The sequence below is a fragment of the Balaenoptera musculus genome, chromosome 17, assembly GCF_009873245.2.
Source record: "Balaenoptera musculus isolate JJ_BM4_2016_0621 chromosome 17, mBalMus1.pri.v3, whole genome shotgun sequence".
Taxonomy (NCBI): domain Eukaryota; kingdom Metazoa; phylum Chordata; class Mammalia; order Artiodactyla; family Balaenopteridae; genus Balaenoptera; species Balaenoptera musculus.
In genome coordinates, this window is record NC_045801.1 from 78,339,585 (window position 1) to 78,358,491 (window position 18,907).

Consider the following 18,907-nt stretch of genomic DNA (forward strand, 5'->3'; position numbering starts at 1 on the left):
TTATGAATATTTATGTGATTTACCTTCCAGGAGTAGAGGTAGATGGCCAACAAGCTATCAACATATCCAGGAAAACTACAACAAGTTTCTGTTCTGAGTATTAAATTACTAGTGTTTTCATGTGCAAAGAAGGAACACAGCATAACTGGTGATTAATCTGTTTGTAGGTAGAGCTGATGTTTCCTTACTTTTATAATGCTACCCCCACTGAAGAAAGATACTGTGAGATATTGATGGCTCAGAGTGCACCTGACTGATGTCGGCAGTGTCAGTGCTGTAGAGTCAGAGAGATCCAGTGAGCAGTCTTCCTAGCTCGTTTGTGGACCCCGTGCACCGAAACAGCAATAGAACTTGACCTGTGTGTTGTTGAGGTTTCTTTGATGTTTAAAATAATAACATATGGCTCACTTTGTACTGTATTATTTAGCAGTGATTACCGACCCTGCCGTCAGTATTAGTGGCTCGTCTGTTATATGCTCACCTGGTGAGGGGCGGATCTGTGTCCTTTGATAAAGACACCCCTCTCCCCACAATGATCGAGCATTGCACAGTGTGGTAGGATGGTACCTCTGTAATTTGGTTTAATCACCCTTTTCTTTCTGTCTTAGGCACAAAACAGATTTAAAGTTCCTTTGGGGACAAAGTTTTACAGAGTGAAAGCTGTGTCATGGAATAAGAAAGTATAATTTATGGAAGAAATTGAGGCATTCTGTGACGTTTTTCTGATCTGTCCCAACAGTGCTCATTCATCACTCCAAAAACAGGCCATCTTTTTATATACAAGTCAACACGACAGCATACTTCTTTAGTGTATATCATTTACTTTTTACCTGGCTACATTTTAGGAACAATAAATTCATCAAAACCCTTGGCTGAGTTAAAATGGTTTTGTTTTTGTTTTTCTACCCAAGTAACTCTAGAAATGCGGACCAAACCAGTTCACTTTCTCAAAGGGCACACGCCGTGCGTTGTGGTTTACGGTCAGCCATATTCTTCGCCTGTTACGTACACCTTAGCTTGAGCTTAGATATTCAGTGTTAGTTGTTATTACCAGCACTTGTCCTTTTGTGAAATCAATATCAGAAAACTTGCACTCTTTAACACATTCTTTATAAAATGTATAAATTCTTCGAAACTATTTAAAGAGGAGTGTCATTGCATGCAGATAATCATAATTTTGAGTTTGCCTCTGTAGATTACTAAAACAAATTGTTTCATTTATTTTTTTAAATGCCCTTTGATGTTTCATTACAAAAAGGAACTCTTATTTGATTGACTGACTTTAAGATCAGCCATAATCAGCAATCTTCAAAAGCACTTTGAACAGATTGGTCGCCTGGGTTCTACAGGGAGGAGTGAGCTAGTGGGAGTTTCTCAAGCAGCACACAGACCTTCCCAACACTTTATTATTCTGTTCAGAATAATCTTATTGATGACGTCGTAATTCATGGTTCAGTTTCAGAAAAATCGTATTCATTGTACATTAACCATTTAGAGGTCATTTAAATATAACAAAACGTTGTATTGTAAAAGACATGTAGAATTTTAAAACAATAAAGATTTGAACCTGTAAATGTGTGTGCCTTTTAAAGAAGGATACAATTTTTAATATATTTGAGTGATTGCTGGGAAGTGTGAAAAACTTGTTCTGTATCATATCAAAAGAGAAACATGTTTATTACAAAAATGTTCTTTAACTATATGCTATGTAACAGGGTAAAACAGTGTTACGTAGAATAGAATTGTGTGAAGCCGATCTTTAGCTAAGTTGCCACAGAGCAGAGGTATTTAAATGAGTAGTTGAGCTGGTTGAGACTTGTTTCAGGTTTATTGCTAGAGAACAATAATAAAGTGATTCTTTTTTTCAGAAAATATTTAATTTCTTCATAAAAATAAGTTAAATATTTTTTTAAATATGTATGTCTAATAGTACAGAAAATGGAATAAACACCATAGTGTATAGAAAACTGGATTTGACAACATATTAATGAATAAATGAACAAATGATTTCACATGTTTCTATTCAATCCTTCCATTACATCTTCATGCAGAGAATATCAAAGCACTAAAGAACTTTATGTACAGAGTGGTCCTGCTAAGCCGGTGAGGTTGGTCTGAATGAATCTGCCGGGGGCCTGTTTGACTTGAGATTTCACGTGGTCATTGTGTTGTGGGGCTGTGGGCTGACGTGTGACATCTCAGGAGTGTCGCTCTTTAACGTTGGCTTCTGTTGCTTAGAGTTTTTCTTATATCCCATTTCATATCCATGCTATCAGTGGTCACATAAACCTTCACAAAGCAAACAAAAAGAAAATGCAGTTTTCTTAGTTAAAAAGAAGAAAAATGAAGCCTGGTTGAGTTCTTACCATTGGGTCGTTGAGGTGAGCCTTGGCATCAGAATGTCCACGCTTTAGTCCCAGGTCTAACTTTAATTTTGGCCAAGTTGCATAAACTCTGAGCCTCAGTTTTCTCATGTATAAAATGGTGTAATAATAAGACCTACCTCGTAAGGTTATTTTGAAAATTAAGTGATGAAAATTATAAAGGGCTTTGAACAATTTCAGATAAACAGGTTAAGTACTGAATAAACATTAGCTATTATAAAGATTTCTTTATCAGAATCTGTAAATTCACTATTCAAACTCGAGTAGAAATGTAGCTCTCTTTATTATGAGAATGAAAGTTTAAGTCACATTTAACTGCAAGTAAACTTGAAGCGTACATGAATTACGTGGATAGTTTTACTTTTGCAAAAGTACCTGGATATCCTAAGAACAGAATGAGCAAAAATTATACAAACTTTCATTTTTATTTATTTAAAAAAATTATCATGGTATAAAACATGTATGTGCTTTCAAAAAAATTAATATGCCCTTAAACCCCTGTCCTATTTCCCAGTTTTGCCACGTGGAAGTAATTTTGCTTGTTTGGCCATTTTTTTTTTTTAATGTGCCAGACTATACGACTATACTGGTATTTCTCGATAAATCAATTTATATTTTCAGTTTACTTTCTCATATGATACGAAGATTTAGTTACTTCACAAGAACCTTTTCTGCTTGTATCTTTCCTGCACTGTATATTACTTTCTGGTTGGTTCATTAGCATTTATATTATCATGACTTTTTTTTTAGTAGCCATCCTAAGTGGGTATTTTATGTGCTTGTGGGGCATTTGTATATCTTTGTTGGAGAAATACCAGTTCAAGCACTTTGCCCATTTTTTTCAGTTGTCTTTCTGTTGTTGAGTCGTAAGAGTTTTTTTTATATATTCTGGATACTAGGCTCATATGATTTACAAATATTTTCTCCCATTCTGTAGGTCATCTTGTCAATTTCTTGATAATCTCCTTTGATGTGCAGAAGTTTATCATCTTGATAAAGTCCAATTTAATTTTTTTTTGCCTGTGCTTTTGATGTCATATCTAAGAGTTTTGTGGTATTAACTCATATTTAGATTGTTGATGCATTTTAAATTGACTTGTGTATTTGGTGTGAGGTAGGCGTCCAACTTCATTCTTTTGTATGTGGATATCCAGTAATCCCAGTACCACCTGAAGAAACTTTTTTTCCTCCAACTGAATTGTCATTGAAAATCATTTGACCATTGACGTATGGGCTTATTGCTGGACTCTCAGTTCTGATTCATTGGCGGGTGTGTGTGTGGGTGTGTGTGTGTGTCCTTATGTCAGTACTGCAGTCTTTACTATATTGAGTTTTATAGTAAACTTTGTAATAAGTTTTAAAATCTGGAATTATGAGTCCTCCAACTTTGATCCTCTTTGAAAATTGTTTGACTCTTTAGGGTACATTGAGTTTCCATATGATTTTTTTTTTTGCCACGCCGTGAGGCATGCAGAATCCTAGTTCCCTGACCAGGGATCGAACCTGTACCCCTTGCAGTAGCAGCATGGAATCCTAACCACTGGACAACCAGGGAATTCCCTCCATATGAATTTTTGAATTGGTTTTTCCATTTTGGAAGAATGACTATTGGAATTTTGTTAAGGATTGCATCAAATCTGTAGGTTACTTTATGGCAGTACTGCCAATCTTTTTTTTTTAATTAATTAATTTATTTATTTTTGGCTGTGTTGGGTCTTTGTTGCTGTACGCGGGCTTTCTCTAGTTGCGGCGAGTGGGGGCTACTCTTCGTTGCGGCACGCGGGCTTCTCATTGCGGTGGCTTCTTGTTGCGGAACACGGGCTCTAGGTGCGTGGGCTTCAGTAGTTGTGGCACATGGGCTCCATAGTTGTGGCTCACGGGCTCTGGAGCGCAGGCTCAGTAGTTGTGGCATGCGAGCTCAGTAGTTGCGGCACACGGGCTTAGTTGCTCCACAGCATGTGGGATCTTCCCAGACCAGGGCTCAAACCCATGTCCCCTGCATTGGCAGGTGGATTCTTAACCACTGTGCCACCAGGGAAGTCCCTGTATTGACAATCTTAGTACTGTCTTTCAGTTCATAAATACATGATGTCTTTCCATTTATTTATATCCTCTTTTATTTTAGAAACATTTTGTAGCCTTTGGTATACAGTCCTTGTTTAGTTAAATTTATTTTTAAGTATTTTATTCTTTTGGATTTTATAAGTGGAATTGCTTCTTTAATTATCAGATTATCTGCAAATAGAAATTGTTCTACTTCTTCCCTTCCAATTTGGATGCCTTCTATTTCTTTTTCTTGCCTGATTGCTCTGGCTAGAACTTCCAATACTGTGTTGAAAAGAAGCAGTGAAAATGAGAATCTTTGTGTTCCTATCTTAGAGGGAAAGCTTTCAGTCTCTCGCCATTGTGTATGCTACTCACTGTGGTGGGTTTTTCACGTATGGCTTTCATGTTGAGGAACTTCCCTTCAGTTTCTAGTTTGTTGAATGTTTTTAATGACGAAGCGGTGTTGAAGTTTGTCAAATGCTTATTCTGTATTCATTGAGATGGCCATGTGTTTTTCTTGTCCTTCCTTCTATTAATGTTATGTGTTACATTGATTTTCATATGTTGAGTCATGCTTGCATTCTGGAATAGACCTCCCCACCCCACCCGGCGGTCATTTTGTGTAATCCTTTTAATCTGTTGAATTCAGTTCCTAGAATTTTGTTGAGGATTTTTGCATCTAAAGTGGAGGGACACATTCTCTGGATACTAATCCACCATCTTTTGTGACGTCACTATTGGATTGATCCTTTTAAAGACAAGAAAACAGGTTTGGAGTGATTAGTGACTTGGCCAATGTCTCAGAATTAGGAGCTCAGTGAGAATCACATCGATTACTCCTGACTTAGCATAATGTTCTTCCAGTTGAGGGAGAGAGAGGAAAACCCCAAAACCCTGGGTTTATGGCTCAATTTATTCCGATGGTTGGAGTAGCTTACATGAATTCCATTTCTTTCCGGCATTGGCCTGAGAGAACAAAAACACCGAAAGATATGTATTTGCTAGAAATTAAGACTATGCATTTATCATAAGTGCTCTAAAGTGGATCGTTTATATCCTCCTTCCTGCTTACTCAAAGTTGGGGGTCGAGAGGTCTTGTTTATTTTTAAAATGTCTTTGTGCATATATGTTTATCAAAGTACAACTCCCTTAAAAATGCTGTGGGTTTCCTATAAAACTGTTTGGAGTTCCCTAAATGTCCTTTAAAAGCTAAATCATGATTCACACAGACCTCTCTGGAATAGTGGAGTGCTCTGGGAAAAATCTCTTAAGATGCTTAAGAACTCCTTTGTCCAGCTGAGAGGATTTTCTAGGTGCTGACGTAACCCAAAGGGCATAGCAGTTACAGTCTTGATTTGATCATGATCCAGAAACCATTTCTTACTTTGAGAATCTTCAGCTCTGGAGAGAGTGGACCCAACCTTACAGGTCCTGCGTCTTCTATATTTTTGCTGAACTCTTCTTGTAAATGAAAAGTTTCTTCTCTGTTTCATGTCCCTCTTCCCATGCCTCATACAGAGCTGAAGGAAACCAGTGGACACTTTGAACATTTCTTAGAAAGTTTCTTAGCCAAAAACACACATTTGCTAGTTTTGCCAGTGGTTTTGCTGCTTAAAGACATAAGTCACCATCTTTCCAGCTTCCAATAGCAGTTTTGCTTTTCCAACCTTCACGGACAGTTAGTTCCCTGTTCTCCCAGGCTTGTCGGGCAGTGCCAGGTGTTTTGGGTTTTGGGTACCAGTTTCTGTGTCAAGTATATTGTAACTGCTCATTCAGTGAGCAGTGGCTTAAAGTATCGTTCATTTGCTTTTTACGTGGCTGCAGTCGTCTGTCGATTCACTTCAGGCTGGCTGACGTCGCTCAGTTGGCTGGAACTGAGTTAGGGTCACCGGAGATGCCTCGGTTCCTTATGTGTCCTGTCAAAGTGCCCCGGTTTCTAAACAGTGGCTGCAGGGCTGCCTAAAAGAGGGGGCAACAAAGTCGGAGGCTTAGAAGTCAAATTATGTCACTTCTACCACAGTCTTTTGATCATACTGAGTGACTGAGCCAACTCCAAGTATAGGAGTAGCTATTGGCCTTTAATATTAGGTATAAATGTCCTTGAAGATTTTTTAAAGCATGTGATTTAATGATGCCTAAAGCCACAAAACTGAATACTGTTTTGTTTTGTTTTTTAAGATTTTTTTGATGTGGACCATTTTTAAAGTCCTTATTGAATTTGTTACAGTATCGCTTCTCTTTTGTGTTTTGGTTTTTTGGCCATGAGGCATGTGGGATCTTACCAGGGATCGAACCCGCACCCCCTGCATTGGAAGGCAAAGTCTTAACCACTGGGTCGCCAGGGAAGTCCCCAATACTGTTTGCTTTAAAATCTAATTTTCATAAATTTACCCTTTTACTTAAACACTTACTAGTGATGACTGGGAAGCAGTTTAAAATGTTATTAATGTCCATTAATTGATGGCTTTTATGTTAGGCATACTCTTAGAATATAAACAAGCCATCTTTGGCCGATTTTGAAAAACACTTTGTGTAATTTATAATCTTTAAGGGTAAGATGGAAATTCAAACAATTCCTAACACAGTGGTAATGAGACATACTGTCAGCTGTAAGCTATTTGGTTTACATACTTCTTAGGTGTCTCAGACGCCACTGATTGTTTCCTTCTCACCTTAAGATAGATGAGGCTTAGTAGCAGCGTCACTTCCAGTGTTAGCGGAAACAAGCCTCAAGCCTCCACATGACAAAATGGACCGTCAGTCCTCTGCATACCCTTGTAGTGAAAGCAGTACGTGTGTGTGTGTGTGTGTGTGTGTGTGTGTGTGTCACGTAGGGACACTTCTGTCCGGGGTCTGTGCCTCACTAAAATGCTGGGCCGTCAAACCACTTGAACAGATGTTACCCTTTTCCTTCAGAGCAGGGCACTAGGCAGGAATCCTCCATCTTCGCTGTCACTAGAGTTTAATGGCAATTTAGGAAATGCCAACACTTTCAGTGGCTTTCAGGGACTATTTTTACAAACGTTATGTGTCGCTTCAGAAGGATCTCTCCAGTTTTGTGGACCCTAATAGCACAGATGCTTCTCTGACAGTCTAATTCTGAATTGATGCTGTAATACTTCTTAGACTGATTTAGAAATGCCACCAGCTAATTCCCCCACTGGTCATAGTAGTAATGTTGCTCAGTGAATAATTAGCGTAGGTGTCACTTGTAATCTCTTTGGAATTCTGTTTGGCCAGTGGGTGTCTGCTTAACCAGCGTAGGCGTCTAACGTGAACTTGGTTTCTTAAAGAATGAGTTCTTAAATAATTCCTACAGAAGTGTAGAGCCTAACCTTACAAGCATATACGATGCCTGAATTCTCGGCAATTTCAGTCACAATCATACACAAGCTTATCTCTTCATCCTACCTGTTTGAGAAGTCTGGTTTCTGGAGATGTCACTGTCTATATAGGTGGTACTACTTTTAAAACAGTTTGTACATGGTCTAGTTGAAATGCATACTTTTCCCTATGTTTTCATGCCACCATGTACTGAATTAGGTCCTTTTAAAAAAGTAATATTTTCATGTATGTTACTCAGATTTAGCCTGTAGCCTTGAAGAATACAAGGGAGCATGAATGAGCAACTTTTTCAACTATGACAATGGGCATTTACGCTCTGGAAATCTTACCAGAGGGCTCTTCTTACCAATTAGCACTAAAAGCAATTGTGCATAATTTAAAATATTTTGAGATGCCTTACAAATAATAGTATCATTATGTAATAAGTAAGAGCATTCAAAAATTCTACACACTCTACAAGAATTCTCTCATCACTCTGATCCTGATATTTCCATGGCGATCCAGAGTGCTAGACAGAGGCCACCTTTGAACCTTGGTACCTGATACTTCCCAAAGCATCTCTGTATCAACCAGTGATCATATGAACCACTGTGTACTCCTTAAGACATTGGAGAGGCTTTTCAAACCATGAAGTTTTGATTTCTTGAAACACTAACTGGCCATTTACTGTTATCAGTGATCATGGTATTCTCAGCTGAGGTAGCTGAGACCTCACAGCATGAGCTAAATGATAATTCCTAGTGGGTAGAGGCTTGTGGATATAACTGGAACGTCAAAAACGTTTCTCCACTTTCGAAGCATAAACGCTGTCTTCTTATTCCCCTTGAATTACTTATCACTTTCCTTCTATAAGCATGTCAGTGCTGCTCTGTCTTCTAAATATCTTTACGCAAAACTGTTTCCTAAATATATATATATATATATATATATATATATATATATATACACACATACATATATATTTATGAATCAGTAGTACCAATTTTTCCATGATTATGTATAAAGGCAGACCGTGTCACAGGGGGTGTGGTTCTGGTATAAAGCAAAACCATGCTGATTCGTGGTGAGTAATATAGTTGCCAAGGGAACATAGGATACACAATGGTTCAACTTTAACTTTTCGACTACCATGTGAAAGCGATATGCGTTCAGTAGAAACCGTACTTCGACTTTTGGATTTTGATCTTCTCCTGGGCAGCGAGATGCGGTGGATCCCCTCGTGAGTGCTGGGCAGGGCAGCAGCAGCTCCTGTCACCACGAGGTCTCCAGGGTGATCCACTGATGCACTGGCAACCGTTCTGATTTTCGCTTTCAGTACAGTGTTCAGTAAACCGCATGAGATAGGCAGCACTTTAGTATAAAACAGGCTCTGTGTGAGATGATTTTGCCCGGCTGTAGGCTAATGTGAGTGTTCTGAGCGCATCTGAGGGAGGTGAGGCTGAGCTACGATGTCCAGTAGGTTAAGTGTATTCAATGCCTTTTCCACTTGAAATATTTTCGACTTAACGCTGGGTTTATCAGGATGTAAATCCAATGTAAGTCAGGGAAGATCTGTACTAATAGATAAAGTCTTTCTCTTGTTGGAAACCACACATCCACAGCCTCTAGGACTATTTTTCCAGATGACTAATGCATTTTTTCTCTAAACTTTTCTAATTTTACTCAAGTTCTAGGGGTGCCTGCATGTGTTCTCTGCAGTGTCCATTAGAATAAGCAAACTTAAATTGGAAATACACAGATTATTCACAAAAATCTTGACAATTCCAACACTTCTGACATACCAAAATACCTGCCGAGTGCTCACTGCCATATTATTTCTATTTCGTTAAAAAATTACAGAGCTTGTCGCTAAAAGTTCATGGTTAGAATGAAGTTCAGCAAGTTTCCATTAAATAAATGCCTGACATCAAAATGATCCTGCTATTCAGGCAACAGCGAAATTCATAGTTGGATTGGGGTTAGAAGGACCAAAGCCAAATGCCTTCTACTTCACTCGCAGCATTACGTAGGAGGGTGCAATTGCGAAATGGGAGATGACTGACATTTAGACTATCAATTTATTACAATTATTTTGCTCAATATTTTCTCGTATATTTTTTTCAGTGTTTGGGGAGCCTCTATATTCAAGTTTCCCATAATAACAAAGTTGGATATTACAGAAAGTGATGAGTGGTAGCTGTGGTCCTTTCGGGGAGCAAGTCCTGTACGTTAATATAAGAGCACAAGCAGACCGTGTAAGGATAGGGTTTATCCGACGACAAGTGTGTTGACTATTTCCTGCTTAGTGATCCTCTTATAATAGGCTGAACTGCTCTGTTCCAGGAGTCTTCCCGAGTGAATGCAGGCAGAGGAGGAAACAAGAAATCCATAATTTCACCATTAAAGCCGCACCTACTGCTGAACCTATGTTTATGGGAACCAGGTGCGTTCTGAGATGGACTTAGACATTTTCACAAGGTATTAAGTGTTCAGTGACCAAGTACTTGTAGAGAATTGAATTTGGTAAACTAGTCCCACTGGGTGCATCAGAGAAACTGTGATCAATACTTACATCAGGAGGGGTTTTTTTTAGTTACCTTATGAAGAATATGTGGAATTTTATTTCTTAAAAATAACACAACCAAAATATACACAAATATTTCTTCTTGTAGCTGATGTTGCCATTCACAAGCAAGAGCTAAAAATGTGCTTTTCTAATTAAAAGATAATTTGCAGTGCAAACACAGATAGCATGAATATCTATAATAATTATAATAAATGCCAAGATTAAAGACAAATTGATGTAATATTTTTTTCACTCATAAAAAACAGGAAAAGGAAAAGTTAAAATCCCAGGTTATAGCACTAGCTGTTATTTCTCTGAGATCTCAAAACATTTGTAGAATATTTCTAGTAGGTATCCATATATACAACCAGGAATATAGAAAATGAATTATGAGCAATGCAAAATAAAGGCTCCTTAGGCGTTCATGTAATTTCACTTTGTTTTCTGGATATTGGGTTAAGGGACATACTAAATTTTGTATTATTTTTTCTATTAGCAAAAGTAGATGTAATAGAATTTATAGTAAAAAATGTCTGGATCACCACTGCCAGCGCATGGCCTACAGCTCTCTGCCATCTTTGTCCTTATAAAGAGATGGAAAGTAAGTCAGGGAAGAGAATCAAAAGAACTCTACCAAAGCAAATGCATTCATGTCTCCACCTAAAAATAGCATCTTGGGAAATGACTGTCTCTGGCCTCACAATCCAGTTATGGTTTCTGCTCACAGGGTAAAATGGAAAAGAAACAGAGTCCAGAAATAGACTCACATATATACAGTCACCTGATTTACTACAAAGGCACCATTGCAATTCAGTGGGGAAAGGATGGTCTTCTTAATAAAAGATACCAGATGCAAAATAAATGCACCTTGACCTTGACTGCAGCTTATGCACAAAATGTATTTGAAACACACAAAAAATGTATTTTGAAATGGATCGTAAAATTAAATGTAAAAGGTAAAACAATAAAGCTTTTAGGAGAAAAAAAAAATAGAAAAATATCCCTTTTTTTCCCTCTGGGGAAGGACCAAAGAAAACATTAAAAGAAAAGACTGAGACATTAGATTTCATTGAAACTAAGAACTACTATTTATCAAAAGACCCCCTTAATTAGAGTAAAAAGACAAGTCACAGACTGGGAGAAGATATTTGCAGTACATGCATCTGACAAAGGACTAGTATCTAGAATATATAAAGAACTACAAATCGATAAAAAAAAAGACAAGCTGATTTAAAAGTGAACAAAAGACTTGATGGGTTCTTCACAAAAGAGGAGAACCAATGGCCAATAAGCTATTAACAAAGTGCTTATATCATTAATCATCAGGAAAATGCAAGTCAAAACCACCATGAGGTGCCACTACACACCCACTCGACTGGCTTAAATTCAAAAGACTAACAATACCAAGTGTTGACAAAGAAGTGAGACAATTGGAACTCTCGTACACTGCAGGGGGGAAGAAATTTGAAAGCACGGCAGTATCTTTTGAAATTACACACTGCACTGACTTGGTAATCCCACTCTTAGGTATTTACCCAAGAATAATAAGTGCATATGTTTACCAAAAGATGCATACAATAATGTATAGAGATAAAACCTGGAAACAACCCAAATGCTTTTCAGTAAGAAATGGATAAATAAATTGTGGTATAGTCACACAGTGGTATATTATGTAGCAATTTATAAAAGAATGAGCAATTGGTACACATAAAAACATAAAGAAATGTCACAGACAAAACAATGAATTAAAATGACAGATACAGAGATTTCATACTGAATGATTCCATTTATGTGAAGTTCAAGAATGGGCAAATGAACCATGCTGACAGAAGTTAATTTTGTAGAAGGGCCCTGAGGGAGACTTCTTGGGTGCTAGAAATATATATTTTCATTGGGGTGGGGTTAAGTGGGTGTATTCATAGACTTTACTAAATGTGTGTTTTACCTCAACTTTTTAAAATAACTGCAATGGTTGATTTATGTATTTCTTCTCACTATTTTGCCATATGTTGTTCTATGCATTTTTAGACTATATTGTTAGGTAGATCTGTGTTCATAATTGTTACATTTTCTTGATATATTTTCCCATTAACCTTTATACAACATTCTTCTTTGTTTAGTATGATGCTTTTAGTTTTAAAAAACATATTTTGTCTTATATTTAATAGCTATCCTTGCTTTCTTTCAATCCATATTTACCTGACATCTTTTTTTGATCTCTTCATTTTTATCCTTTCTTGCATTTTGTTTTACATGTGTCTCTTGTAGAAAATATATTGATAGATTTTTAGAAAACATTTACTTTAAATATTGTTATTTTAGGGCTTAATTCTTTTTCCTGATATTGGCAATATTTTACTCTGCTTCCTTTTTATTTCTACTTATGGGAAAGTTATACACTTAAAAAAATCTTTCTGGTGATTATCTGTAATTTATTAAGACCCACCTATATGCTTCATTTTCCCATAAGTGTCTAAAGCTTTATTTATATTTATTTCTATCTATGCTTTTCCCTAAATAAAACCTTTCCTCTGTATAGTCTTAGCATGCTCATTAGTCCCTCTTGTTTCTCTTGACACTGCCTGAATTAGTGTTGTTCAGAGGTTTTTTCCAAATTTTTTAAAAATTTATTTATTTATTTATTTATTTATTTATTTATCTTGGCTCTGTTGGGTATTCATTGCTACGCGCGGGCTTTCTCTAGTTGCGGTGAGCGGGGGCTACTCTTCGTTGCGGTGCACAGGCTTCTCATCGCGGTGGCTTCTCTTGTTGCGGAGCACGGGCTCTAGGCACCTGGGCTTTAGTATTTGTGGCTCGTGGGCTTCAGTAGTTGTGGCTCACGGGCTCTAGAGCGCATGCTCAGTAGCTGTGGCGCACAGGCTTAGCTGCTCTGCGGCATGTGGGATCTTCCGGGACCAGGGCTCGAATCCATGTCCCCTGCATTGGCAGGCGACTTCCCAACCACTGCGCCACCAGGGAAGTCCCTTTCCATATTTTTTGACAATGTATTTCTTTCCTAGAAGTTCAAGGATTGAGCTGAGTAAGAGAGCCAGGTTCACCATCTTTTCCAACCTCAAAATAAATCTCTTTCTCTGTTTTTACACATAAGGACACTGATACTCACAGGGGTTAATGGAGTAGCTCAGGGTCAGGACCACGAATTCTGTCCATCACTCACCAGTTCAACAGTTACAGAGAAATGGAAATATTCGCAATTAACTCCTTTTCCTGGCTTCCCATTTCCTACTGCAGGCAGCCTCACTCCGCCTTCTCCCTCTCACTTCCACTGGGAGATCCATGTGTCCTTCAGACCCTTGCTCAGTACTTACTATATGCAAGTCATCGTGAGGGTGACGGGGTGTGCTGGGGAGAGTGTGTGTCCCTGGTGGACACGACCTTCCCATTGGTCCCCAAATTCAAACGTAGTAAGCATCATTTTGGACCACTGCTCTGAGACGTTCGGTTCCCATGGAGGATGTCTTAGACTTTTAAATGTATTGTCTGCCCTTGTATGTCTTTGTCTCGCATTGATCACCCTCCAGGCTGTGAGTCCCAGAGAGGCAAGAATGGTGCCTGGCAGAGGTGCTCAGAGCAAGTTTGCTCCCTTCTCAGTTTGGGGAAGTCCTTTACCTCAAGTCTAAATCCAGCCTGACGCAATTTTATTTTATTTTATTTTTATTGAAGTAGAGTTGATTTACAATGTTGTGTCAGTTTTTGGTGTATAGAAAAGTGATTCAGTCATACATTATTTTTTTCAGATCCTTTTCCATTATAGGTTATTGTAAGGCGTTGAATATAGTTCCCTGTGGTATACAGTAAATCCTTGTTGCTTATCTATTTTATATAGAGTAGCGTGTATCTGCTAATCCCAAACTCCTTATGTATCCCTACCCAACCTCCTTGGTAACCATAAGTCTGTTTTCTATGTCTGTGAGTCTATTTCTGTTTCATAAATAAGTTCATGTCATATTTTAGATTCCACATATAAGTGATATCATATTTGTCTCTGTCTGGCTGACTTCACTTAGTATGATCATCTCTAGGTCCACCCATGTTGCTGGAAATGGCATTATTTCATTCTTTTTTAATGGCTGAGTAATATTCCATTGTATATATGTACCACATATTCTATATCCATTCATCTGCCAGTGGACACTTAGGTTGCTTCCATGTCTTTGCTATTGTAAATAGTGCTGCAATGAACATTGGGGTGCATGTATCTTTCTGAATTAGAATTTTCTCTGGATATATGACCAGGAGTGGGATTGCAGGATCATATGGTAGTTCTGTTTTTAGTTTTTTAAGGAACCTCCATACTGTTCTCCATAGTGACTGCACTGATTTACATTCCCACCCACAGTATAGGAGGGTTCCCTTTTCTCCACACCCTCTCCAACATTTGTTATTTGTAGACTTTCGGATGATGGCCATTCTGACTGCTTTTGGATTTCTCTAATGATTTGCAATGTTGAGCATCTTTTCATGTGCCTGTTGGCCATCTGTACGCAGCCTCATGCAGTTTTAGACTGCAGAACCCTTGGTCCATGTCTACTCACAGGAGGAACATGGTCAGAGAGGGGAGTTCAAAGGAAGACAATGGGGGAGGGCCGTGTTTTGCCTGTCGCCGGTGCTTTACGGAGCGTGCAGTGCTCCGTGGCTAGCATGCCCAGGACAGTCGGGGCTCAGGACAGATGATCTGCGCGATTCTGAGATTCAAGTTAAATCAAATTCAGTGGTGTAGCGTGAACCTGTAGGAGGTGTGTGCGTGCACAGAGAAGGGCAGATCCACATCTGATGACGGGGAAGGACAAGAGAGCCTGTAGGAGGTGTGTGCGTGCACAGAGAAGGACAGATCCACATCTGATGATGGGGAAGGATGACAAGAGCCTGTAGGAGGTGTGTGCGTGCACAGAGAAGGGCAGATCCACATCTGATGATGGGGAAGGACAAGAGAGCCTGTAGGAGGTGTGTGCGTGCACAGAGAAGGGCAGATCCACATCTGATGACGGGGAAGGATGACAAGAGAGCCTGTAGGAGGTGTGTGCGTGCACAGAGAAGGACAGATCCACATCTGATGATGGGGAAGGACGACGAGAGCCTGTAGGAGGTGTGTGCGTGCACAGAGAAGGGCAGATCCACATCTGATGATGGGGAAGGATGACAAGAGAGCCTGTAGGAGGTGTGTGCGTGCACAGAGAAGGGCAGATCCACATCTGATGACGGGGAAGGATGACAAGAGAGCCTGTAGGAGGTGTGTGCGTGCACAGAGAAGGGCAGATCCACATCTGATGATGGGGAAGGATGACAAGAGAGCCTGTAGGAGGTGTGTGCGTGCACAGAGAAGGGCAGATCCACATCTGATGACGGGGAAGGACAAGAGAGCCTGTAGGAGGTGTGTGCGTGCACAAAGAAGGGCAGATCCACATCTGATGACGGGGAAGGATGACAAGAGAGCCTGTAGGAGGTGTGTGCGTGCACAGAGAAGGGCAGATCCACATCTGATGACGGGGAAGGATGACAAGAGCCTGTAGGAGGTGTGTGCGTGCACAGAGAAGGGCAGATCCGCATCTGATGACGGGGAAGGACGACGAGAGCCTGTAGGAGGTGTGTGCGTGCACAGAGAAGGGCAGATCCACATCTGATGACGGGGAAGGACGACGAGAGCCTGTAGGAGGTGTGTGCATGAACAAAGAAGGGCAGATCCACACCTGATGATGGGGAAGGAAAAGAGAGCCTGTAGGAGGTGTGTGCGTGCACAGAGAAGGGCAGATCCACATCTGATGACGGGGAAGGACAAGAGAGCGATGATCTATTTTGCGTTTCTAAGCCCCTCCCCACATCGAGGGGCCTCCTTGGTCACCGCTGGGTGCCTGGTAGCGCCGGGTGGAACCCCACAAAGTGACCCTCGCCAGCATCTTGCGCCTCGGTCCTTGAACAAGACCTCTAGCAGCTCTCTTTGCCCTCGGCTAAACCCATCACCCAAGGCTGAAACACACCACAATGGAAGAGCTGAGTCCCAAACCCCTTTATAAAGCAGCGGAGGAAAGAGGCCCGTTTAGCCAAACCAGCACACTTTATAAATGTAGGCAGCTGGCTCGCTTGCAAAAAAACATCAACCTAGTTTCTTGCCCAAAATAACATCCAGATGAACTGAAGATAGAAAATGTAGATGCCATTTAAAAACCAGCCCAGTGATGGAGTTAAATACTTGTTACCACCCCGGAAGGGAGAAGACTTTCTAATCTTACTAAGAGAAGAAATTAACAAAGGAAAGAAAAAAAGGTAAACTTGTTTGTGCTAATGGAGAAGTATCTTCGGTGAATGGAATAACCAAAATAAAATGGCCAGCAGCTCACAAAGAAATATTATTTCTACAGTTATGATAAAGGCTTACTATTTTATGTAACTAAAAATAAATACAAATTAATAAGAAAGTTACAGTACATGAATGGGTCCAGTTACCACAAAAGATGCCAGAAATTTTCTAAACAAATTGGAACCTGTTTTACTTTTTACCTTTTAAAAAGAGTGTATCAAAAGAGAAAGTTGAAACTAAAAACGCTGGGTCTCCATGGCCTAAATCACAGACTATTTACCGGCAGCCTTAATAGTTAAATCCCACCTACTTCTTGGTGGGTTTTAATTTCTCTTTCAGGAGAACTTCAACTTTTCAGACACATCAAAATTGTTCTATCAAAACGTTTAGTTTTATTTCTGTTTGCGACTTAAAAGCCTTGGATAATCATGAGTTGTTATATACGGATTCAAGCCTGCCCTTCACCTACCATTTTCCTTCTTTCTTTTTTCCTCCTTCTGATCTGTGTGTTTCCGCTTCGCGCTTAGCGTGAGCTCCCTGGTTAGTGAGCGCTCTCGGTGCATCGGGTACGGATGCTTGTGGGAAATCTCAGAGCTCCGAGCCTGAATTGGGACAGCAAAAAGTATAAGTAGGTGTCAATAAATTCAGCAGTACTGTGGCAATCTCGTCCAGCTTGGGTTCATCTGTCCAGTACTAGTTGTTAGGTCACAGCCCTTGAAGACGTTCGGGAAACATGCCTCTTTGCAAAAGCCTCGAATTCCCCAAACTTAAAGTGCCAGCAAATACAGGTCTCCCTACTGAGCTCCAGTGACGGACCTTCCTGGGTGTCCGGTGCTGCGTTAAGTGCACTGGGGGACGGCGCCCAGGCTGTCGCATTTGCTTTCTGTCTGTGGAAATTTAGTCCGAGGCCCCTCCTTCCACGCTCGGCTCGTTTCACGGAGTTCGCTGGTTGCCACCTCGCTGACGAAAGAGGCCTGGAGAGCTTATGAACACTTCTTAGATTAGCGTGTACTTAAGACTAAAATTCCTAAAAATTGCCTTAAGTTAGGAAATCATGCCATAAATAAATGCTACCTCGTTAGCATCTTCAGGGCAGGAACAAGCACAATGGAAGCTACTTCCGTGAAGGCCTTAGTGTCCGTCCGGGGCGTTGCCGAGGTCCAGGCGAAGGGCTCCGTGTGCCCTGGTGGTGCCGGCGTGCCCGGGCGACGTGAGGAGTGCTACTGCCAGCCGCCGCGGCCTCCCAGACGGCCGCCGTCCACTGGCCACTGGCCACGGTGGCCCTTTGGGGGCTGTTGCATCCTCCCAGACACCTCTCCTCGTGGGAAGCTGGAGCGCGTTATCTCGGCGGTGATGTAGAATGCTGGCAGCCGAGCCAGGGACCTAATCGCTGATCTTGCGGAGACGCACACGTGCTGCCTGGAGAGGGAAGCCAAGCTCAGAGCACGCTCTCCGCACCTCCCCAGACAGGTCGGAGCCAGAGCCTCCTGACCGGCGAAGCTGGTGACGTCGGATCTGGTTCAGATGATTCTGTTCGGTGGGTGAGTTCGTGTAGAAGGAAGAAACAGGAAGACGATGGAGTCGGCTGGGCACAGAGAGCGTGAAGTCTGCAAGTTCAAGTCCTGACTCTGCCGTTCACGAGCTCTGACCCTGGACCGGTGACCTTCTCCAGGATTCAGTCTCTCCGTCTATACGATGCAGATGGGGATGGTCGTAGTATTAACATCTCATAGGTGGCTGTGAGGACTAAAGCCGTCATCAGCTGGAAAGGGCTTGGAACGAAGCTGGCACGGTCTCCACGGTGGATGTGAGCTGTTGTCATTGTGTGGCCTCCATCCTCCTCGTTAGCACGTGCTTGTCTTCCCTGTAATGAGCACATTACCCCCCAGAGTCAAATATACTAACAAGAGAGGGAATAAATTACGATATATTTCAATAAAAGTACTTAATCCTCTTAGGGAGTTATTAGTAATTTTTACTGGTGAGTATTGATTATTTCAAGAGTGTGATCTATTAGAAATTGCGACTCAGAACCAGTGGCAAAGAGCCTTAGCAGCCTTAGCAGCTCAGTTTTGTTTCATCAGACTTAATACTGACAACAGTTTGAATCAAACATGATCTGAATAGCCATTTATTCTTTAAAATGATACCCTTTATGATCCTAAAGATGTTCTAAAACATGTTATAAGGCAGGATTTCTCAAGCTAGTGTTCACAGCCATATTCTCATGATTCTATTAAAGAATTCTTTTAATTTAGAGGTGATACTTAA

At 40.5% G+C, this 18,907-nt stretch overlaps 1 protein-coding gene across 5 annotated transcripts in view; it reads left to right on the top strand.

Moving 5' to 3' along the window:
* The window catches only part of RB1CC1 (RB1 inducible coiled-coil 1), a 69,930-nt gene extending 59,557 nt beyond the window's left edge, over positions 1–10,373 (top strand). For 2 of the 5 annotated variants that reach the window (XM_036830333.1, XM_036830334.1), the window contains exon 23: positions 31–602. In XM_036830333.1, the coding sequence (XP_036686228.1) occupies positions 31–36 (6 nt within the window). In that variant the 3' untranslated portion in view covers positions 37–602. The other 3 variants (XM_036830331.1, XM_036830332.1, XM_036830330.1) reach the window with 2 other exon arrangements.
* The last annotated feature ends 8,534 nt before the right edge of the window (positions 10,374–18,907 follow it).